Source organism: Humulus lupulus, chromosome X, assembly GCF_963169125.1.
Source record: "Humulus lupulus chromosome X, drHumLupu1.1, whole genome shotgun sequence".
Classification (NCBI taxonomy): domain Eukaryota; kingdom Viridiplantae; phylum Streptophyta; class Magnoliopsida; order Rosales; family Cannabaceae; genus Humulus; species Humulus lupulus.
Window position 1 is genome coordinate 200,849,411 of NC_084802.1, and position 26,711 is coordinate 200,876,121.

Genomic DNA, 26,711 nt, shown 5'->3' on the forward strand with positions numbered 1-26,711 from the left:
TTCTAAACGGTATTTAACTAAGTATTAATAAACATATCTGGTCCAGTTCTATATATTCTCTAATATATAAAGCACCTCCACTAAAGTGTCCTACCACACTAGTGATCTGGATCTAGATCACATATATTCATAATACTAGTGGACCGTACTTGCAGTAATTAATCTAAAGATTCCATAACTTTATTTTACTGCGAACTATTCAAGTTCATTTATCTCAAACACAATCTTCCAGTACTAATACGTGTTTGAGATCACATATATGAACTTTGGAATTTTCCTGATATTTACTTAATATTATCACAGAATTATATTGTCCATAAAATATATGCATAACAAATTTAATTCAATTATTTATTTCATAAAAACAATGTCTACTACATATGCTTTCAGGGCACATTTCTAACAGATATCATCAACATAAAGAACTAAGAAAACCACAATTTTTCCTTTGATGTATTTCTAAACATATGCTTCATCAACATTTTGTTCTAAACCATATGTTTTAGTCGTTTCATCAAATGTTAAGTTCCAAGATCTTGATGCTTGTTTCAATCCATATATGGATTTAAACAACTTGCATACCTTTTGATCTTGATCCTTCTTTATAAACCCTTCTGGTTATTCCATATAAATGATTTAATCAAGATGGCCATTCAGAAAGGCTGTCTTGACGTCCATTTGCCATATCTCATAATTATAGATGGCAGCTATGAATAAGAGTATCCGAATTGACTTAAGCATGGCCACAGGAGAAATTTTTTCTTCATAGTCCACACCCTCTCTCTGTGTGTAGCCTTTGGCCACAAGTCTTGCTTTATAGGTCTCTACCTTTCCATCTGCACACCTTTTCTTCTTGTAGATCCATTTGCATCCAATGGCATTAACATTGTCAAGCAGATCTACAAGTTCCCAGACTGAATTGGAATACATTGATTCCATTTCTTGATTCATGTCATCTTGCCACTTATCAACATCAGGGTCTTTCATTGCTTATTTAAAAGTCAATGGATCGTCCTTTTCAGTATCTGATATAGGAACGTGTGCCTCATGTTTGTAGCGAATAAGTTGTCTCACAATCCTCCCACTACGACGTTGCACTGGTTTTTCCTTTTTAGGAATTGTGGTTTCTTCGGTTGTTTTATCATTAATTGCTACTGGTGACTTTCTGACTTTATTTGAGACCATCTCCTCCAGTACAACTGTGACGCCCCACATCACTATGGCTGCTTTCTGGAATGACGACAGGCCCTACAAACCAAGACAAGTCTTTCCAGCGTGCTTTGTCCTCACTCACACACTTCTTGGGAAAACTTCCCAGGAGGTCACCCATCCCTAGATTACTCCAGGCCAAGCACGCTTAACCATGGAGTTCTCAAGTGATGGGCTACCGAAAAGAAGATGCACCTTCCTGATATAGGTAGTACCCATCAATCCATTTAAGCCCTCTTCAACTATGTAGTCCCATACCTACACAATCTTAGAATCATGACACTTGACCTTCCCCAGGCGGTGTGGGATTGCACAGCTTACCCGGTCTTTCCCCTTACGAATCACGGGATTCTGACTGTCACAATCACCCCCCCTTACGGGCCCGACGTCCCCATCGGCCACACTTCCGGCTGGGTCAAGGCTCTGATACCATTATGTGACGCCCCACATCTCTATGGCTACTTTCTGGAATGACGACTGGCCCTACAAACCAAGACAAGTCTTTCCAGCGTGCTTTGTCCTCACTCGCACACTTCCTGGGAAAACTTCCCAGGAGGTCACCCATCCCTAGATTACTCCAGGCTAAGCACGCTTAACCATGGAGTTCTCAAGTGATGGGCTACAGAAAAGAAGATGCACCTTCCTGATATAGGTAGTACCCATCAATCCATTTAAGCCCTCTTCAACTATGTAGTCCCATACCTACACAGTCTTAGAATCATTACACTTGACCTTCCCCAGGCAGTGCGGGATTGTACAGCTTACCCGGTCTTTCCCCTTACGAATCACGGGATTCTGACTGTCATAACAACCTTACTGCAAGGTTTGTGGTTATTAACATAGTCATATTAAAGAAAAGTTGCATTTGTCAATAAAAATGTTTTATTTTCTTTTGGGCTATAGAAAATTCTACCTCTAGTCTCTTTGGAATATCCCACAAACATGCACACTTCAGAGCATGTTTCCAACTTCTCGGTCTTTCCTTTAAGCACCTGTGCAGGACAGCCCCAAATTCTAAAATGGTGTAAACTAAGTTTACAACCATTCCATAATTCTATGGATGTCTTTTGGATAGACTTAGGTGGAACATCATTCAATATGTATAGAACACATTGAATCAGATATCCCCAGAATGACAGTGGTAATGATGAGAAACTCATCATTGATCTAACCATATCTAATAGCGTTCTATTCCGTCTTTCTGAAACACCATTTTACTGTGGCGTTTCAGGTGTAGTGAGTTGGGATTGAATGCCATGCTCACGTAAATGGTCCTCGAATTCAAAATCCAAGTACTCTCATCCTTGATCAGATCGAAGTGCTTTTTAGTGATTTACCTAATTGCTTTTCAGCCTCTACTTGAAATTCTTTTAACTTTCTAAAAGTCTCAGATTTTCTTTGCATTAAGTGTAGGTAACCATATCTTGAATAATCGTCAATGAAAATGACGAAATATTCATAAACCCCTCTTGCTTGTACATTAAGTGGATTGCAAAAATCCATATGTACTAGATGAAGTGGTTCTGTGGCTCTTGAACCTTTAGCAGAGAAAGGTCTCTTGGTCATTTTGTCTTATAGACAGGATTCACAAATAGGGAGAGATCCAATAGATGGTTCTCTTAAAGGACCATCCTTTACGAGCCTATTTATTCTGTCTAGACTAATGTGGTCCAATCTCAAGTGCCACAGATATGTTTCACTATCAGAATCAGTTTAATAGATCTAGGATTAGCAGTTTTTAAATAATTCAGAATTATAAAAAATTTGTCATTCATTATGAGTATGTAAACTTTGTTTATCCCAAAGCATTTGCATAACAAGTAAATAGATAATTTCTTTAAATAATAACTACTTTATTAATAAAAGAAATAAATGTTATGCAAAAATTAGAAATAAGTTTCCAAACATTAATAATCAAAATTACTAACAATAAACTAAATTTCTAGTCCGTAGTTTTCTTTGTTTAAAGAAATCTAAAATTTCTAAAAAAAAAAATAAAGCAATTTAAATTGTTCAACTAACAATAAAAATTACTAAATAAAACTACTCTCCAACTTCTCCATCTCTTTACTTGCTATTCAAATCCTCATCAGTCTCTTCCTCCTTTTCAGGTTTCTGATTCTGCGAAAGGAAAAACAAAAGAAAAATAGTTTAGTGGCATATATTTTTTAATCTACTATCCAAAAATTTGAATATGATATTCATAGTATTTGAATCTATTATTCAAATTTGAAAAATATATGTACATCTTATTTACCTTTTTCGTTTGATATAAACGATAACACTCAGTAAAAACTTCCTCTGTCATTGCTCGCCACATCTCATGTGTTGAGTCATAGTGTATATATTTTTCCTTTGTTTCGTCAGGCATGGTTGAAAGCATGCAATAACGTGCCAACCGATCGAATTTCATCCAATTTGCATATTTTTCTTCTGCTTCATAGCTAGTAGCCAAAGGTGGTTCTGTTGGAGGTTTTTCACAGACAGTTGACATCATCTTCTTATAAGAAAAAATAGTCAACATGCCTCAAAACCAGTGTTGCATATTTTCAGGTTCAAAAACCAAGGATTTGAGAAAGGCATCGGTGTGTAATTCACCAATAGACATTTTTGCTGGCAATAAATAAATACAAATATATATTACTATATTTAGAAAAATAAATATCAAAGTTTTTGGAAATTAAACGTGATGCATGAGCACAATTAAAACATGTAAAATAAAGATTAATTTCCACGATAAAATTTTCTAACAATTAAAGTGCCGCCTTAGGGTCGGTCAAATTAATTTTAGAGAATATATAAAACATTCTTATCTTTATTGTTTAAAACTTAAAATAACTCTTTATTTTCTCTTTTAAACATTAAAGTACCGCTTAGTTTGGTCAAGTTATGATTATCCACTGCAAAAGCTTAATCATAACTTTGTGAGTGTAACCCATTATTTCGGAGTTCATGACTTAACTTAGGACATGCCGCCTTAGGGTCGGTCAAGCCTAAAATACATCATTAGTTCCTATCTATGTAAGAAATACAACCTTGCTATTGATATGTCTAAACACCTTCCTTAGGGGGACAAAAACAAAGCCGTTGCGAGGTGCTATTCATATCTCACGATGTTATATTAATAATGGAGACCATGGGTTATGTTTGAGATATCAACCCTCTCCCACTCACTATTTTGAAATAAGTGTTTTTAACCTAACTAATTCCAAATTAATTATAACATCGTTAAACCTTATGAACATAATTAGAATTGGAAAGAAAGCGAGTTTCTAGGTCCATATCCAATTTTAAATTACAAATCATGTTCATCTAAACTTTAATAAAAAAACATTTTTACAATAAAGTTGGTTTAAAGAAAATAAGTCATAAAGACTTAAAAATGGTGTGATATTTTACCAAGTTTTCAAAATAAAACTGAGTAATTTACATGCAATTGATTTCGCAAAACAATTCATATAAACACATAGGACAATCCTAATAATCATGTTTCTACTAATGAGATGTATGATTATGACTGTGTGGGTTTTCATGTATGGCATACAATGCATGAACATGTTATCAATCACATGAAAATAATTATTTAAATAAATAAATAAACAATAAATGTTGAACCGGGTGCCTTTGGGTATTTCTAATTTTACAACCACTTTATAAAATTAAAATAAATAAAATAAAACCGCATTGATCTCCATCGGGCTTCTTTACTTTGCTGTCGGTAGGATATGTGTCGTTGTTGGTCCAGAATAATAATAAGAAAACAATTTTCTAATTATTTTGATTAATTAAAACAAACTTTTAAATAATCATTATTTTTAATTTTCTTTTTAATTAAAATAACTTTTAATTAAAACTGAAATGAATTTAAATTAAAATCTATTATTTTGAAAAAAATAAATTTTAAATAAGATATTAAAAAAAAAGGTTTGTTAAGATAACAAAAATATCTCATTATTTAAATATCAAATTAAAAAAAAAGATATTTAAACATTTTAAAATTTTAAAAAAATAACAGATTAATTTCAGAAAAAAAAAAATTTCTGGACCAGTCAGGCGGGGACACGTGGCGTCAAACGGGGCTGCCAGGGTTGATGCGTACGACGTCCCGGCAGTGGCTCAGAGGTTAGCCTCGGAGGATCGGTGGTTGAATTATGAATCCTGAGCTCCGTTCTGACTTTTGTGTGATCGAAATTACCATTTTATGGTGTCAAAAACCAAATAAAATTACATAAATCCTATGCCCTTTAATGGCTTACACAATGATCTAATCATAAACAAATCCTAACCCAAAAACACCATATAATTAACGATTCAACATTCTTATGCATTCAATCACATTAAGCCATCAATTCATTCATCAAAATAAATAAATGCATAAAAGTAAACCCACACAGATTCAATATGTGAAGATGGCTTTAGTACCATTTGTTGGTTTTTATTGATCAAATCAGATATTATACGCAGCGGAACAACAATCAAATTGTTAGTTTAATCCCATAAGATTTTTAGATCTACTTCTTCACATGCATATATATATATATTGAATCAAAAACATGAATAGAAAAATTACCTCAGGTCCTTCCTTGCTGCTATCTTTTTGTATGGCTAAATCCTTGAGATCTCACGCCAAGATCTTCCAAAATGTTCTCAGCACACAAAGAACGAGTGTGGGCTTGCTATACAAACAATAGACAAAAAACTATTTATCAGATGTTCTCAACACATGAGATCTGATAAAGTTTGGACCTAGGTTTTGTGAAGAATAGTGACTTTTGTTTGTGTCACTGTTCTCTTTCTCTGAGAGAGATTTCTAGATATTTTTCTATCCCTGAAAAGTTACGTTCTGTAAAAACTGATATCCTATATTTAATATATCCAATATATTAAAATAAAATCTTAGTTATTTTAAACAATTTGAAAATCACTAATAAGTTATCAGATTTCTATTTAAATAATAATATTTTAATCAGGTTACAATATCTCATTATTTATTTAATATTTAAATAACTAAAATTATGTAACCTAGAAACTGATTACAGTCTCTTATGTGTGTAGCACAGTGACTGTGCACTGTGCTACACATGTACCACATGCCAGTGATGGCATGTGATTTTTCCCAATTTTTATTATTATTTAAATACCAAAAATCCCAAAAAATAAATTAATTCAAAATTAATTATATTTTTGTTAAATCAAATAATTAATTAATTACACATAATTAAACAATAATTATGTTTGATACATAGAAAAATATTTTACTTATCACATAAGTCATTTTTGCCCATTTTTGTATTTACCTTTGTCAGTGTTTGTTTGAGCCGTTTCGAGGACCATAGACCTATAACATTAAGCTCCAATAAATTGAAACTAAATAATTAACTCTTTAATTATAATAGTTAATATATTAATTCTCATATTACTCTACTATAAATTCAGAATTGCACTCTTTATGTTATAGATATACTTTTACAGAAATATTTTCTTAAGTCGTCCATTGATATAACCATCTTACAATAGTTCAACCCTCTAATTAATTAGTTCATAAATTAGAATGGAAGAATTACCATTTTACCTTTCTAATTTACTTCTTATTACTTAAGTACCATTAATTCACTAGTGAATAATTAATCTATAATCTAATTATAGATTTGAGCTCAAAATCATTCAGTTCCAGAATTAACCCTTAAGGGAACTAATATACGATCCGTTAGGAAAGATTAGATTCCGTATTGTTGATACATGTTCCCAGCCATCCATGATATTAAATCTCCAAAACAAAAGTCATTAGCCTCATTCTTTGAAGAGACCTTAACGAATGAATCAAAAGATTTAATAAACATGAACAGGAGTTCATGAACACTCAGGATTTAGGTTGATCTATAAATAATCATCAGTTATGATACGAATTACAAGTCTTTATTTGATAACTCTACAAAATAGAGTTATTTTACCACTTTTTATGTGTTAATTGTTGCTTAGTTCTTGAGTTCTTAATTGATTTATTAAGTTTTTAAGTACTTTTATATTTATTAGTCTTATTGTAATTTTCTAGATTTTTATACATTTTTATAGATATTTTATTATAATATGTTGTAGTTTAAATTATGTGTAATTAATATAGTTTAGTTAGAAGTAAAATAAAAGTACAATTTTGTTGATCTTTATTGATAAATTAAATTAAGTTTTAATTAAGTATTTTCAAATAATTAATATGATTTATTTATAATTGAAAATATTTGATTGTTATTTAATTTAATTTTTTATGGTGTAGGAATTATGTTGTATCTTTTTTGTGCTTGAAGTGGAATAAATGATAGAAAGTTCAAAAGAAAGAAAGTAGCATTTCTAAAAAGCACAGGCCCATTCCAAGACTTCCTTGTCTGCCTGCTACAGTACCACGAAGACCCCAGCCAGCTGTCCACGCAGAAACCACCTCAAGCCCTCTGCTTCAGCATGTCTCCACCGAAGCCACTCTCCTCTTCAGCATATAGCATCTTGAAGACTTCCCCCAGTCGTACGGTTCACCCACCCATCAGCTCTTCAGCACAAAGCAGCCGAGGTCCACATCTCCCAGCCTTTGGGCTTGCGCCAGCCCAGCCCAGCAAGTAGCTCCCTGCCTGCACCAACAATTCGGCCCAAATTCCACCATCAGCTAGGCCCGAAACTTCTCCAACAATGCCCCATATGCCACTGCCAACACAGCCACAAAAAGACCCCAAAAATCACATTTTCATTCCCAATATTTTTCACTTAAATACCAATTCACTCTTCCCTATTTTTCTTACCTAAATAAACATTCATAATTTATTTTTACCCTAGCTTTTCACTAATCTTTTACCCAACCAAACATTTCATCTTTCCAATACTCTTACACTTACTCTATTTATCCTACCACTTCCCAACACAATTAAATTAATCAATTTATTTATTTTAATTTGATTAATTTAATCTCCACATTTTGCCTATAAATAGAGTCTTGTAAGACTATTTGGGGAGCTCTTCTCTATCTTTTCAACATCTTCTACACATATTTTTCTCTCTTCTTTTCACTATTTTCTCTACCATTTTCATCTTTTGAAGAGCATGTCAAGTATGTTATTTTGTCATTTTGTCATTTTTATTTCAATCTAGTTATGAGCTTCTAATCTTTTTCAAAGATTATTAAGATGATGATGAAGCAAAATGTAACTAGATAGTATTTTTTTATTGTATGTTGATTTCCCATTTATGCAACATTGTTTATGAATTTTTCTATCAAAGATATGCATTTTTCATCTATTATTGATTGTTAAAGCATATTACACTTAGTTATTCATTATGCAAAAATAAGATATTCTTTGATTAAATATTTTTCATTAAATTGTTCACATCTAATTCTTAGAGCATAAGTATCATATTTTGCCTTAATATAATCTCTTTGATTTTTTGTAGTTTCATTAGGTTGTAACACAACTAATGCTTAGAAATTATATCTTATATAAGTGAAGAAAAATCCTACATTTTTGAAAGAGTAACTTGTGCTTGAATAGAAAATATATTTTGAAAAAATATATAGTGTGATTTATTTCAACTATATCAAAACTTGGGAATCAATATACTTATAAATACTATTGAACTTGCATTTTGTGGATTCTAAAATCTTAATAATCTTATTTTACATATCTCATTTGAAAACTATTTTCATCATTAATATTTTTATTACTTGTCTTTTATTTTTCTAAAACAAAATCTCATCAAATATTTGGAACTAGGTTAGAATATTCTTGCTTTGTTTGAAATAGTTTCTTTTGATGTTAGTCAACTCCCATGGGTTCGACCTCGTACTTACATGAACATTATATTCCGAAACGATTCGTGCACTTGCGAGTTTAAATATTAAAACACCATCTTTTGGGACCAACATTATTGTTAAATGGTTTTTGGATAAAGAATTTAATTCATATCGATCCATGTCATATATAATCATATTATATAAAGTACATTTACCGAGATGTCTTACCACATCAATTATCCGAATCTAGATTATTTGTATCATTATGATACTCAGTAAACCGTACTTACAACTCCAATTAAAGAATTCTATAACTTTAATTTGTTGTTGTTGACTATTTTTATTCATTAATGTGATCTTAATTCTCTCGTACTAATCCAGGATCACATCCTCAATAATGAATATGGAATTTTTCTGATATTTACAAAATTATTCAAACAATAATTTAACAATCTAAATATAACAATAATAATAAACCATTGTATTTATTTATTCACAGAAAAAAAAATGTCTTTACATGCTTTTAGGACACACTCCTAACAACGGGGAACTCATTTATTTAAAAAATAAATTTTAAAATAAAAATCCTAAATTATATGTAAATAAAAATATTGCACAATATTTATTATTTAAAATATTAAACACTATCCTAAATAAAATTTAAAATATTAAAAATTTTTCTAATATACTAGAAAAACACATAAATAAATATATAAAATATATAAAAATTTAAACGGGGCCCTGTCGGGCAGGGAATGCTATCCCCGTCCCCGCCCCATTTAACATTCGGGGATTCAAAGTTATCCCCATCCCCGCCCCGTTCCCCATTTAGACGGGGACTCCCAGCCCCATTAGGGGCGGGTCCCCGCGAGACCCCGTCCCCATGGGGAAAATGTGCACCCCTAGTTGTCACCGTAGAGTCATCGTCAAAAAAAGAGAGAAATATCTTTGTCCATAGCGGCGACATGTCGTCGCTATAGGATTAGAAAGGAACTTAACCGCCAAAAGTTGGTTTTCAATTTTCACTCCCTATAGCGACGACATGTCGTCACTATAGAGTCTCATTTAATCACTAGACAGTTAAAAAAATTTAGTGTATAGCGACGACATGGTGTCCAAAAAAAAATGGAGGGAAAGTGGATCGGCAAAAGTTTAAGTCAAATTTTCATTGCCTATAGTCGTCGCTATAGACCCGACACGTAGTAAACGAAACGATTCGTGTACTATTCCCTGTCTGTAGCAAGGACATGTCGTCGCACCGTTTGAGTGAAACGGTGCGTTCAACCTCGGCGACGACATTTTATTACCTATAGCGACAACATGCCTATAGGTCCCAGTGATATAACCACCCAAGGCAGAGCCTTTCTTCTTCATTTTGCTTCAGTTTTTTCTCAAAACAGAGAGGATTCTCTCCGTTTTCTCCTCCACCCTTCGCCCAACGATTTCCGACGCTATTTTTGGCCCTCCATTGTTAAGATTAGTTGTTGTATACCTTAATAATCTAGTTCTTTCTTTTAAATTTAGGTTTTTTATGATTATTTGTGTGTATTTTGTAATGGGTTTGATAAACTTTTTAATAATTTTTTTTTTGTTTTCAGATTGTATTGGAGCATCCCGAGCCTTTGCCCAATTCATTGATATCATCGCGAGCTTTTGGATATTATTTGTAATTTTTTTTTGTGATTGATTAGTATATTAATTGATAAATGTTTGTTAAATTTTTTGTTGTTGCATTGGAGTCTTTGGATATCATCTCTAGCTTTTGGGTATTGTTTTTTTTGTTTTGTTTTGTGATTATTACTGTATTGATAAATAATGATAGTTGATTTGTATACATAAATAGTTTCTAAATTAAATTTGTATGTTTGTTCATTTTATAGTTAATTTGATATAAGTTATGAAAAATTGTTACATTAGATTAATTTTTTTTTAATTGTATATATATGTTAGGTTAAATAAAATTTGTATTTTGAATTATATATATGTTAGGTTAGATAAAAAAATATGTTGATTTTGGAATATGTTTATAACATGTTTTTGTTGTTTATTTGTGAATTTAAATGATTGTATTAAATTTTATGTATGTTCTCGAACTGGTTTATATGTTTTTATGTAGATTTTAAATTTTGGGATAGGCTAGATTACAGTTGTTATGTTGCCGAAATTTCAGTAGATTTAGAAAAACTAAATATTACAAAGTAGTTTTAAAATTAGTATGATTAGATTATTTTATTTAATAAATTGTAAAGCAATTAATAAAAATTAATTAAAAAAATTATAAAGTGTAAATTAAAATAATAATTATACAAGTATAAAACTTTATTAATTCTTATAAAATAAGTAGAAATTAAAATAATAATCTTTAAAGGTAAATTAATAAATTTATAATTAAATATTTTTTTATTTAATTAATTTTATAATATATTCATAAAATTTGATAATATATGTAGATAAAATAGGTAATTAAGTTAACTTTACTCTGAAAATTAAGTTAAAATTAAAATAATAATTTTAAAATAATAAAACTTTATTGTTATTTAAAAAAAAGTGAAAATTATAATAAGAATTTGATAATTATTAAAGAATATAATCATAATTATAATTAAATATTTGTTTATATGATGAAACTTTATAATACATTCATAACTAACAATAATATGTATTCATAAAATTTAATAATTTATTCATAAGATTCAATAAGATTTCATAATTTACTTTAAAAATTTGGTGTTTTGGTGATAAAAAAATTATTAGCAAATAAAGGTAGGTTTTTGTGATTATCACATTGTGATAATTTATTTTCCACTTGAATTAGTTATGACGATTGATAAGAGTTGGATAACTAATAGACGACGTAACTCTGATGAGTTTTGGAATTGTCTGTAAGCATTTATACAAATGGCCAAGAATCATGTGAATGCTTCGGGAGAAGTCAGATGCCCATGCGCTCAGTGTGTCAATAAGTTGAATCAGAATCTGGATGTGGTGGAGGCTCACATACACAGATATGTGTTTCTTGCAGCAAGAAGTCCAGACACAATCCCAATCTCAATCTCAATCTCAATCTTCAGCAGGAAGTGCCTCTGTCAATGAGACACAAGTCATCTCAAAGGTACTTGGTCAACGTCGTGGACACAATCGAGGTATTGGACACAAGTTGAAGGGCACTAGTACCTTTGCCTTAGGCGTTCCCAGATCCTCTTCACAATCAGAGGCATCACCATTTCCGTCCACCATAGTCGACCCTCCAATTGTACCAGCTGAGGTTTTCCAGTGCATGGTTCAACACTTTAGTCAAGCCATTATGACACAGAATAACAACTTCCAGAAAATGCAACGATTTATTCAAACTACAAATCTGAACATCCAAGCTTCATAATTTCAGCTTGTCAACTTGGACATGAATATGATAGAGTCCATGATGGCGAACTTTCAACCACAGTAGCCACAACTGTTAGAGAATATAATTTTATACTCAATGGAAATATGGAAAAACCAAAATACAACTCTATGCAAAAATACAATAGACAAGATAATATTGATTAAATAAGTATTACAACTCAATTGCTCAAAATACAAGTAAATAAAAAGATGTAGAAGAAGAAGATTACAAACTCAATACTATAACAATACAAGTAAATAAGAAGAACAAAAGAATGAAAACACAAACTCTCACACAACCAAAGTGTAGAGTAGTGGGGATCACCAACTTGAACAAGGTTCAAGACCTTTGTCCAAAAGCTTATTTCCCCCTATTCTCTAAGCACTAAGGGATCTCTCTAGGAAATAGCTCTCTGGAATTATCAAGCCTTTTGGTGTATTTTTCAGCCAAGTGCTTTGTGGATGAAAAATGGTGTGTCTTACAAGTGAGCATTAGGCTCCTATTTATAGAGTTTGAGACACCCCTTTGAATTTCAAATTCCACCAACCCTCATGGCTGTTACCAATGTTTAATTGGATGTTTATGGAATTAAAATGGAGATTTTGGAGTTATTTGGGATGTTAGAACCGTTCAATTTGGAAAAAACTGAAAATTCACATAGGCTGTCAACCTCACTGGCCGCGGCCATGACTTTTCAGTGGCTGCGGCCACTAGCTTCTGTCGCCCAGGCCGCGGCCACTAAAAGTCAGTGGCCGCGGCCACAGGCCATTTTCAACACAAAAAAGTCATTTTTCCAAAACGTTCTAAAACGTCCCAAATCCTTTCCCACATGATTTTGTAACCTCCAAACTCCTATTGGGAGTTAAAAACATGTCTCCAGCAGTCATATATCATCACGACTTTATGAAATCCAATCTCAAATGTGTAACATATAATATACACATTATTGGGTAATATTTGGGAGTTACAAATTTGTAACTGATTTTGAAACTCCAAAATATGTCACATTTGGGCACACACATTAGTCCAATTTTGTGACTCTCAATAATATGTTACAAGGTGTGACAAATCACATTTGTGTGACAAATCACATTTGTGTGACAAATCACATTTGTGTGACAAATCACATTTTGTCACATTATTTAATCTAATATTATATTATATGAAATAATATAACATTTCCCCATTTGATTAAATAATCACTTTTTGTAACACTTATTTAATCAATCAAACATTATATTAAAATATAATATTCCCCCACTTGATTAAATAATCACTCTCTATAGAAACCTTTGCATTGGTGCATAAAGTAAAATGTCTTTCGACTTGAATTTTACCTTAGTGTAATTATCACAAAGTTTGTTGAAATTTTGGTTACCGAAGCATTGAACCACTATCCCTTGATAACAAACCGGTGATAACACACACACCTTTGCTGTGTTCACTTGAGACCTCAATGTCTCGCTTTTGCACCGTTAATGGCCATGTGCACATTCCATTCATAGACTTTTCTTGAGAATGACTCCCAATTCTCATGAGGGGCGGCACCACCCCTAGGTCTATATAGGTAAAACTCTTACAGTATTTTGTTACCCTAAAATACTTGTCTTTTCAAGACTGAGTTCTATTAAAAAAGTTTTCGGTTTTAACCCTCATTTTGGTAACACACTAGTACTCATATCTCAGATGGGACAAAATTTGAGTATTACTATCTATTCACTTGATTGACTTGTTATTACCTATTGAACCTAATACTAGTTTGGTTACTAGTATTAAGATAGGTTACCATCAACCGTGAATCTCTTTAGGGAGTCTAAGTCCCACCCCTTGAGATGTAGAAATGATTCCATTTGAATTATTTCTTTTCTCATGTATGCATACTTAGACACTCTCATTATTTTATTCAAACTTTGTTGCTAGCCATAGTTTGATTAAAATAGTTACCCCTTTAAAATAGTGATTTTGACCATAGTCAACACCCCCACTATTTTATAGTTTAATATCCAAGATAAACATTTGAATATTAATTCTAGAAACCTCTTTGTTTCTAAAAATTCTCCTTTATGTTTTAAATTGATTCCTTCTTGAATCAAAATATTACAAATGGTAACTGTAGACACCAAGCATGTCTAGATTTATCCATTCTATACACATATACTGAATGTGATTTAGAATGTGGAATTCCAAATCACCTATTTGATAGGATGACCAAATTAATCAATTGATTAACAACAAAATAAATTGATTAACTTTGGAGCATCACCCCCACATTTCTCACGTAGTGATAATAAAATATCACTTTAAAATAGAAATCTCTTCATTTCTAATAAGTCATTTATCCTCCAAGATAAATCTAGACCTATGATTTTCAAAGTTCATCATGAGTCCTTAAGCTTCATGATAAACACTCAATAGATCAAGATAAAAAACCTCAATGTTTATCTTGATTCATTTACTTGCTAAAGCAAGGCACACTTATTTGAAAGTAACTTTAACTTTGTTGCTTTCTTTTATATATTTCACAAAATAAAATGTGAACACAAGTGTAATGTGAGAATTTCTCAAACAAATAATCACAAATTTTCATTTTTAGTTGTCTAAATAATCTCAAAATCACTTAAACAACTTTTGTGTATTTCTTAAGAGTCTCTTTGAGATTCTTTTGAAAACATCAATTTGACATCCATTGATTTTCTCATCAAAACCAAAATGAAAATGTCAATTTTTTAAACATTTTAAATCAAAGAAAATAAACCCTCATTGATTTATTTAAACACTTTGATTTCTTATGTTTTGTTTAAAATTATCTCCTCATCAAGATTAGTTTAAACATATCACCATCTTTAACCAAAATGAATAAAGTTCTCTTTTATTTACCATTGGTGTAAAGATTCAAAATTGCTTCTCCAATTTTGTAATGTCTCCTCATTGAGATATTTAAGAATTATTGTCACTAAATAATTCTCAAATATATTTCATTTGACCACACTCTAGACTATAAGTCTATTGAGTCAATATGTCATCCTACAATTTTTGAATCCACTTTGATCCATTTTTCTTGCAATGGCAAGACACTTATCAAAAGATGTAACGCCCTTAGGTTCATATTCTCTTATCTCATAATTGAGATACTCAACACTTTAAATGAGAATTTTAATTTCCAAATAATTCTCTTTATTTACCAAAAGGTAACTCATCATATTGCAATAATATAGGATAAACATATTAACATCTCACAAATGTTTGCATGATTATAATTTCACATAGTTGTCAACATACATGACTAATATCATACTAATATGACTCTTTATTAATATGAGAACATGAATTACAAATATCATACACATATTTTCACATTTCTATTGATACACAAAATCAATATATAGGCATGTCATATAAAACTCATAAAATTGTCATCTTAATAATTTATCATTATCTCATAATAAGACAATTCTATAACATGCTAGCATATTCTACTAGATTATTTACACAATATGTTAATTAATCACATATAGCAACAACACAAGATATTGAATTATCTTCTAATCTAACCACTATATTTGAAAAAACAAAGGAGATTAGAAAACAATGAACCTTATTTATAAAATTTTCTTCTTCACATTTCTATCACTATATGAAAACCATTACATCTTCTAAGAAAACTATAGAAGAACATTGCCTTATCTTACCATCTTTTCAAAGTTGGATCCTCATATGATCTCCATGGTTTCTCCTTCCATTGAAAAGGAAAATAAGCTTTTGATTGTTAGAGAATATATTTTTATACTCAATGGAAATATGAAAAAACCAAAATACAACTCTATGCAAAAATACAATAGACAAGATAATATTGATTAAATAAGTATTACAACTCAATTGCTCAAAATACAAGTAAATAAAAAGATGTAGAAGAAGAAGATTACAAACTCAATACTATAACAATACAAGTAAATAAGAAGAACAAAAGAATGAAAACACAAACTCTCACACAACCAAAGTGTAGAGTAGTGGGGATCACCAACTTGAACAAGGTTCAAGACCTTTGTCCAAAAGCTTATTTCCCCCTATTCTCTAAGCACTAAGGGATCTCTCTAGGAAATAGCTCTCTGGAATTATCAAGCCTTTTGGTGTATTTTTCAGCCAAGTGCTTTGTGGATGAAAAATGGTGTGTCTTACAAGTGAGCATTAGGCTCCTATTTATAGAGTTTGAGACACCCCTTTGAATTTCAAATTCCACCAACCCTCATGGCTGTTACCAATGTTTAATTGGATGTTTATGGAATTAAAATGGAGATTTTGGAGTTATTTGGGATGTTAGAACCGTTCAATTTGGAAAAAACTGAAAATTCACATAGGCTGTCAACCTCACTGGCCGCGACCACGACTTTTCAGTGGCTGCGGCCACTAGCTTCTGTCGCCCAGGCCGCGGCCACTAAAAGTCAGTGGCCGCGGCCACAGACCATTTTCAACACAAAAAAGTCATTTTTCCAAAACGTTCTAAAACGTCCCAAATCCTTTCCCACATGATTTTGTAACCTCCAAACTCCTATTGGGAGTTAAAAACATGTCTCCAGCAGTCATATATCATCATGACTTTATGAAATCCAATCTCAAATGTGTAACATATAATATACACATTATTGGGTAATATTTGGGAGTTACAAATTTGTAACTGATTTTGTAACTCCGAAATATGTCACATTTGGGCACACACATTAGTCCAATTTTGTGACTCTCAATAATATGTTACAAGGTGTGACAAATCACATTTTGTCACATTATTTAATCTAATATTAAATTATATGAAATAATATAACAACAACCACCATAGCTACTACAACAGCCCGAAGATGATGATGACTTTGAAGTTTATTTAGATGACATTTAGTTTGGTTATATTATTATTTTGAACTTATTAATTTTTTGTGTTGTTTTTTATTTTATTTTGGAGACTATACTACTTATGTTTTGTTTTTTACATTTTGGAGACTATACTAATTTTAAGTTGATTTCATTATTTAATTAAATAAAATTTAATTAATATAATTAATTATTTTTTTAAAAAAATTATATACCTACGGCGACAACTCGTCGCAGTAGGGTACTTGCTGAACACGAAAATATGAGATTTTGTGACCCTACAATGACGACATGTCGTTGCTAAAGGTATATAAACCCACACACTCTACAGTGACTACATGTCGTTGCAGTAGATGTGGCCGATTGACGGACCTACAGTGACGACATGTGGTTGCTATAGGAGTTTTTGCAATTCAAATTTTCAAAATTTGCAATCATCAACAGCGACGATATGTCATCGCAATATCCCAGTCCAAAAAAAAAAAAAGAGATTTCCTACTGCGACCGATATGTCACTGTTGTAGTAAAACACTACTGTGACGACTGAGTTTTGTCGTCGCTGTAGGTCGCTACACATACAAACCTACAACAACGCCGTTTTGGCAACAACAAGTCGTCACAGTAGACTTACAATGACGACTTCTTGATCTACAACGGTCATTGTTGTAGAGTCTTTTTCTTGTAGTGCGCATTTTTAAAAACTTTGGGGCCTCATTATGTGGGGGCCCTAGGCACAGGGCTAGCCTGCCTGTGCCCAGGGTCAGGCCTGCTAAAGCTAAATTATCAGTTTTACACCTCTGACTCAGAAGAGTAATTGAAGATGCAAACTTAATGGTTGTATTTGGTAAAATTTCTGTTTTTGAATTTTTTAAACACAGAAATGGAAATATTATTTTTATTTTTGTTTCTTTATTTTAAAAAAAATAAAAATATGTTTGGTAACTATTTTTGTTTTTTGTTTTTAAAAACAAAAAAATAATAAATATGTTTGATAACTTTTATTTTTATTTTTTGTTTAACAATATAAAAATGAGGTGTTGATTTGAAGAAGAGAAGAAAAAATGAAACGAAAAGTCGAAAACGGTTTACAAAAATTTTGAAAGTGAAAAAAAATCTATTTTCAAAATTTAATGAATTTTATTTAAAATTTTAAAAAATAATAAATAAAAATAGAGTTACCAAATTCTGTTTTATATTGAATTGTCAAATTTTAATTAATTAAATAAAAACTATTTTTTTTAAGTATTACCGAAGAACACCAATATTTTGCAAGTATTTATTTTTAGATATATAGAATAATTGGTGAATATATATATATATATATATTTATAAATAAGTATATATTGTTTTTATAATTGTTTACAAAATGACTTGTGTCTGGAATTCAAATAGATTGAGAATTTTTAACATATATATCGAGAATATTTGGAAAGTTATATCTTGTTAAAAATTATCAAAATTGGATTATTGTATAAATAAATATAAAAAGAAAGTGAATTTGTCAAACACTTTATATGTATACTAGGTACAAATAAAGCAATGTGCAATGTACATTTGCTTAGTTTTATTTTAAAAAATTTAATATATCTTTTTATTAAGATTTTGTAATTATCATATAAATTTTAAATAAATAAACAAAATTATATATATATATATATAAAAGAATGACATAAACATATTAAGAAAAAAAATTAAACCTAAACATAGTTTTTTATTTAAAAAAATATATGATAACATTTTAGATCATAAACTGCATTATTTAATGTATAAAATATTCATGATATTATTCAAATCACACATTTATGATTGGAGAATAAATTTGTTTATTTTTTTTTATAGAATATAAAAATTATTCTAATTTTTATGTAGTTACATAGTCATACTATTTGTACACACGCTATCTATATATAATATATTTATAATATTTGTTGTTATTTAATATGAATATATATATATATATATTCAGTTAAGTTACATGAAGTAATAAAAAAATATATTTTTTATAAATATAAATGATAAAATTTTTAATAAAAATTAAGATTATGTATTATATATTATAATAATAATATTATATAATATTTGAATTTATATTAATATAATTATTAAATATCTAGTTTTGTATTAAATATTATTATAATAATATTATTTTATAATATTTGAATTTATATTAATAAATTTTAATAAATATCTATTTTTAATCATTTTTATAGGTATATTATGTTAAATATTTATAATATTCAATTAAAGTTTTAAAAAAATCGTTAAAAGTAAATATTTCTGTTATCTACATGGAAGGGATATATATTCTGGGTACCCAATACGGAGGCTTCACCCATATATATTTATTATATAAATAAATTTTGAGAATTACTTTTAGTATATTTGCGTGATAATCGTAGTAATTTTTTTTTAAATCAATCTTTTGATATAATAAAAGTTTTCTCCTTGATTTAAGTTTCTTTGTTTTTGTTAAAAGTTTTTCATGTAAAACTGTACTATACAGTATATATTTTTTTAATCAATACTTTTACTTGTCCATTGATATTAATTATCATTATACTACTGTTTTTAAAAAATATATGCAGGATAATATTAATATTGAAACAAAATCTCTTTATCAATTCCCTAATATAAACCACCTTACTTTTACGTTAACAAATATGAAAAAATGGTAAACCTTAATAACATTAATAATACTTTTAATTTCTTTAAGAGCAGAAAGTCAAAGTAGTATTTCTTTATATATATATATATATATATATTTATATCACGAATATGATAAGTTTGTTACTCAAAATTAGTATTTGACTCAAGTCATTTCATATTAGTTTAAAGTAACCACTAACCAACCGGCTAGTATCTTTTTTGTGTGTGCACGTAGTAGAAGAAACCAACTACCAATTTATTTATTTACGTACGTAATAAACAATTATATATGTGATACATGTAATTAATACATGCATATTCAACAAAAGATGATCACCATGCACCTAATCTAATTTAGCTATCTGTTATTCAATCTTTTTTTCTTCTCAATTTGTTAGCTATCGGATTTTTGTTTATATATATATATATAAATATATATATATATATTATTTTATTATCTCGTTTCAATCAATTTCAATCATATGAAAGCTATATATACATCGTAATAGAATAAAAATCATATATCTTCAAATTTCATGTCTTCACCCATCATTAAATACTAGATCAATTTTTTTTAATTATCAACATTATTAACTACTATTTTATTACTTATTTAATATTAATACAAATAGAATAATGCCATATTTAATTAAAGTGTTGGAGACAAAAAAAAAATTGTAGACATAAAATTTTAATTCCAACAAAGGGGCCCCACTGCTGGAAATATTAATATTAATTAGTGATCCGCTAATCGACAAATATTAATAATTAATACTTACTTAAAACTAGTAACCACGTGAAAAGATTCTATATTCAATCCTAGTATTAGCGACGTGAGAAGAGAAAGGTTAAAATATTGGTTGTAAATAAATACATGACTTGATACAAAGAAAATCGATTATTTGCCTTCTTTTAATTTATATTAATAATATAATTAGTATTATTCCTTTCCATATGACTATTATAATATTAGTTAAAATAATAATAAAAGCAGCAAGTTTAAAAGATTTGAAGACAGAGAAAGAGACCTTCTAAAAGACAATTTATACACTATATTACTACACATTTAGAAGAATAATGATTGTTCTGTAGAGACTAGAGAGAGCTTTTTTTTCTTTCGATGGAAAACGTACGTTAATTAACGTGTGCTATCGATTCGAAGCTTTAATAAGGAATAATAAACATTGGTCCACTATATACGTATTGTCACTACCGTGTTGTGCTGTATTAGTTAATACAAAGGGGCCTAACTACGTACTAATAATGTTAGCCACAAATGAAAAAAAAAAAGCTTATCGTGGCGTCAGTTTTTTTATTGATTGAATTTTATTATCCAAAAATTGAGTTCTAATTTCTATCCATTCAAGGAAAAAAGATACAAGGGTCAACTCATTAATATTTTTCTATAATATGACTTTTTATTTTTTATTCGATTGACATAAATTTAGACAGGACTTCGATTTTTTTTTTTTACAACTCTTTACTAAAACTTTCAATTCTTATAGGACATAAATGAAATACCAATGAAAAGTGGGCGATATGATCTCATCGAATATTTTTTAGGTTATATGTAATTTGGCAAAACTATACCTTATTAAGATATTAGATAGCTAGCTAGTAAAAAAAACTTTTAGAATAATAATTAATAATAAAGGCTTTTGAAATAAGTACTCAACAATATATATAGAGTATTTTTATGGTGCAACTCACAAAAAGAAGAGCACCGGTGCACTTTTTTTTGTTTGCATCCCGTGAACAGTTTTTGGTGTGAAGATTTTTTATGACTGTTTATTTTGTAGTTATTTAGAACATCTTGCAAATTTTTAAAATTTACAGTGTCGAAAACAAGGTTCGAACAAGTTGTATAACTATTTTTGGTACTCTAAATAATTTGAACAATATGTTTGAACTTAAAAATTTATACATTACTCTAAATAATTATAATATACACGATTATAGAAAAAAATATCTAGCCAAAAAATGTTTGGGAGTGCAAACAAAAAGAGTTGCAACAAAGAAATTCCAAATATATATATATACAAAATAAGATCGCGATGCCATGAATTTTGTTCTAATGAAGGGACCACGTATACGTACGTTGGTAGATGCATGTAATGTAATATAAGTACTTTTTTGTTTGTTTGTTTGTTTGTTACTTTAATTAAATTTCCCTTTCGATTGATTTCACCGCCAACCTCAACATGCAGTGAGCTAAAATTAATGGAACAATATGAACACGTTCCACATATTATTATTAGATCTTGTAATTATAATGGGCCAACGTACGTACGATTATGGAATGATTGATTAACCAAAAGGAAAGGCAAAGGGTGATTTTCCTAGCTTGTTATATGTAATTTCAAAAGTAATAATTTGAAACAAAAAAACTGAATTTTGTGGATTGGGGGCGCACTTTACATATAAATGTATTATAAGACTTATAATTTTGGAAAATTTTTGTTTCTCCAAATTAATATATAATTATATATATATATATATATATATATACATATAGATGGTTTAATCAGATTTACAACTACTGTATTTATAGCTAAGCTAGGAAATATCGAATTTCGGGAGACTAATTACAACAATTACTTTGATAAACCACAATTTTGTAGAAGTGGTGTATTCATTTTTTTTTCAAAGAAATATATATATATATATATATATATATAGGGAAGCTATATGAAATAATAATTATAACTTGTATGCCGTACTTTGTATTTAAACCAACAATTTAGTTTACTAACAATCCACACGCACAAAGAATCATTCTTCAGTTTCATTCAATCATCATGCAATAATAAAACATTTGAATTAAAAATATTAAAACAAAAGCAGAATACTAAAGCAATCATCAACCAAACCTGTCTCAACAAAAATATATAGAATTAAAAACAAACATAAAATAATTCAACGATATATATGAAGAGCCATATCCTTAGCCTCTTAATTATATAAAAAATTATATTTGAAATTCTCCTATATTGAATTGTCAATATATCTGACTTCACCAGAAATCCTTAACACACAGACCCTATAAATACCTGTGGAATTGGTTGTGGCTAATCATCCAAAAATCATCATAAAATTTCAAAGAAGCAAGTGCTAGCTAGCTACTGCATTTTGATAAACCACGACGACAGAAACTAAAGCCCCCAAAGCAATGAAGCCAAGTCTCATCAGTGCTATTTATTTCGTCTTTCCCAATATTATCCTTTTCATTTCCACCCTACTACCATGTGCGACCGATGCAGCCGGTGGCCGGTGGAAATTCTTGACCCCAAGCATTGGCATTTCCGCCATGCACATGCAGCTACTCAACAACGACCGCGTCGTCATGTTCGACCGCACCGACTTCGGCACCTCCAACTTGTCTTTAGCGGCAGGAAAATGCCCCGCAGGCGCCAAAGACTGCAGCGCTCACTCAGTCGAGTACAACGTCATCACCAACAAATTCAGACCACTCACGGTGCAGACCAACGTGTGGTGCTCCTCTGGCTCGGCTATGCCTGATGGAACGCTAGCCCAAACTGGAGGTTCCTTTGAAGGAGAACGAAGAGTCAGACTTTTCACGCCCTGTGGTGGTACTAACTGTGATTGGCAGGAGGTGAACCTTGGACTGGCGAAGAGTCGATGGTACTCAACCAATCATATCTTGCCAGATGGCAGGCAGATAATCATCGGTGGCCGGAAACAGTTCAACTACGAGTACTATCCAAAAACTACTGACAACAACGTGCACGATTTGCCATTCTTAGCTCAAACAAGCGATAAGGGAATAGAGAACAATCTATATCCCTTTGTTTTTCTAAACGTGGATGGAAACTTATTCGTGTTCGCCAACAACCGAGCTATATTGCTGGACTACGTGAAAAACCAGGTGGTGAAAACGTACCCACAGATACCAGGTGGGGACCCGAGGTCTTACCCCAGCACTGGGTCCGCCGTGCTTTTACCGTTGAAGAATGTTCAGGCCAAGAATGCGGAAGCTGAAGTTTTGGTATGCGGCGGAGCCCCGAAAGGGTCCTTTACTGAAGCCGCGAAGGGGAAGTTCATTCCAGCATTGAATACATGTGCCCGGATCAAAATAACTGACCCGAATCCCACATGGGCAATGGAGACTATGCCATTAGCCAGGTGTATGGGAGACATGACATTGCTTCCAAACGGCAACGTTTTGATCGTAAACGGAGCGGGAGCGGGAACCGCTTCTTGGGAGTTCGGTAGAAACCCGGTATTAAACCCAGTCCTTTACCGCACAGATAATAAGATCGGGTCACGGTTTGAAACTCAAAAACCAACCACCATTCCTCGAATGTACCATTCCACGGCCGTGCTCCTCCGCGACGGCCGGGTTCTTATCGGTGGCAGCAATCCCCATTCAGGCTACGAGTTCTCAGGAGTTCTTTTCCCGACGGAGTTGAGCTTAGAGGCTTTTATTCCATCGTATTTGGAGAGACCAACTCTTCGCCCCGTAATCCTTTCGCCCGCATCTCATACCAAGCTCAGCTATTCACAGAAGTTGACGATTCGGTTCCGACTGAATGGTCAAGTAGACCCGAAATTGGTGAAAACGACAATGGTTTCTCCGTCGTTTACGACTCACTCATTCTCAATGAATCAGAGACTGTTGGTACTTACACCCACTGGCCAAGTGAAAAGTTTAGGGGGATTGATGTACCAAGTAGAGGTTACGACACCTGTTTCAGCTAATCTTGCTCCTTCTGGGTATTATCTTTTATTCGTGGTTAATGGAGAATTTCCCAGCCAAGGTATTTGGGTCCACATCAGCAAATTATAAGTAATAATCAATCAAAAGAACGTGAATAATATTTACCAAAGTCCCTAACATATATATACTTATAAGTGTATATTTATTATGTAAACATTTCTCTCGTTTTGTGTCTAAGTAAAAAAATATAAATGTTGCTGAAGTATTAATTAATTTATTAGCAGTAATATAGTATTCGACAAAATTGACTTGTATATTTAGTTGAATATATATATATGTAGTCATGTATAATGTAATTATTATATATAATCGAATAAAATTGTACGTGAAGATATTTTCTATCATTAATGACTTAATAATGTGTAATATACGAATATGTCAAGTGCAATAGCAATTATATATTAGTTATTTATAAACAGAGTACTTGTTAATTATAAGATATTATAGAATTATGAAAATCATGATTGGTAGAGATTAATATATTGCCTCGATGAAAGACTATTACAAACTCCTGCCAAAAAGATATAACTGACAAGATGATTAATTAAGTAAAGTTACAATTTTTGTTAGAGAATATTAACAATGAAGATGATTACAATCAAATGAACACAATATATATATAATATTAATTAATAATATTACATAAATAAAAAAAAAAGATGAGAAGAGATTATATAACTTATGATAATTATCATAAGAGTAAAATGTTAAAGACGAAGATCTCAAGAACAACACAAGACTTAAACAAAGTTCAAAATCTTTGTCCTAAAAACTATTTCCTCCATTGTAAGAACACTTTTGAAATACTTTCTAGAAATGCTTATAATATTTTATCAAGTCTTCTCTCATACTCATCATAGTGTTATAAAGATGAGCATGTTATTACAAGTATTCTAAACTATGTAGTGTGTTTTTCACATTCACCCATTAAATCCAAGTGACCAAGGTAGTTTCTATTTATAGAGTTCTCATCCACCATTTGATTTTCAAATGCCATCAAACCCCTTTGGAAACATACACACAACAACCATAAAATATTATAACTAATGAAAATCAAATTCAAGATGTGTAACTCCTTTTACACATCAATTGGTGAATTTTTGTGAGCGTTACAAAACTTATGATCATCATTTCTTAAGAATTGTAACTTACTCTTATATGTTACAAAACTTATTATGATCACCATTCCTCAAATTTTAACTCCACAATATATATTACATTTGACAAAATAATATTTGTCACACTTATTTGTCACATAATTCATTTAATCAAAATATTATATTATATGTAAAATAATATAACATTCTCCCACTTGATTAAATGATACTTCTCTAGTGACAAATAGTCAATCAAACATTATATCATAGAATAATATAATATTCCCTCACTTGATTAAATAATTTAACTCTCTATAGAAACCAATGCATTAGTGCATAAAGTAAGATGTCTTTCGACTTGAATTTTACCTTAGTGTAATTATCACAAAGTTGGTTGAAATTTTGGTTGCCGAAGCATTGAACCACTATTCATTGCACTACAAGAAAAATAGTTTTTAGATGCGGAAATATTACCGGCGGACTAATTCCGCCGCTAATAATGAGGAAATCAAAATAAAAAATTAATTTTTTTTATTAGCGGCGGACTTTCCCATTATTAGAGGCGGATTATCCGCCGCTAATACAATGCCCGGAGACCGGTTTCAAATTTATTACCGGCAGGGATTTTACCGGCGGGGTTATGGTGATAGCGGTGGGACCCGCCGGCGGGTTATGGTGATACCAGCGGGTTAATAGCGGCGGATCCGTCGGTGATAGTGCATTACCGGCGGATTAAATGCGGCGGGACCCGCCGGTGATGTTGTATTACCGGCGGAGACCTGTCGGTAATAATATTCTCCGCCGGTAATAATATTATATAATGTCTGTTAACATTTTTTGCTATTTTGTTCCGACGTCCCGACCCATTCTTCTCCCGACTGCCATTTTCTTGGACCCCATTCTTCTCCCGTCACTATAATTTACACCAAGTCGCCATAAAATTGTTTCCCAGTTCGTTCTCTTTCTCTCTCTATATATATATCTTTATTTTTCATTTTTCACTTCGAT

General features: G+C 30.9%; 1 protein-coding gene across 1 annotated transcript; it reads left to right on the forward strand.

The window, feature by feature from the left end:
• Nucleotides 1-23,088: 23,088 nt before the first annotated feature.
• Nucleotides 23,089-24,675, forward strand: LOC133806627 (aldehyde oxidase GLOX-like). The gene has a single exon (XM_062244719.1). It carries the CDS (start codon nt 23,176-23,178, stop codon nt 24,673-24,675), a length of 1,500 nt encoding a protein of 499 aa, XP_062100703.1. The 5' UTR covers nt 23,089-23,175.
• The last annotated feature ends 2,036 nt before the right edge of the window (nt 24,676-26,711 follow it).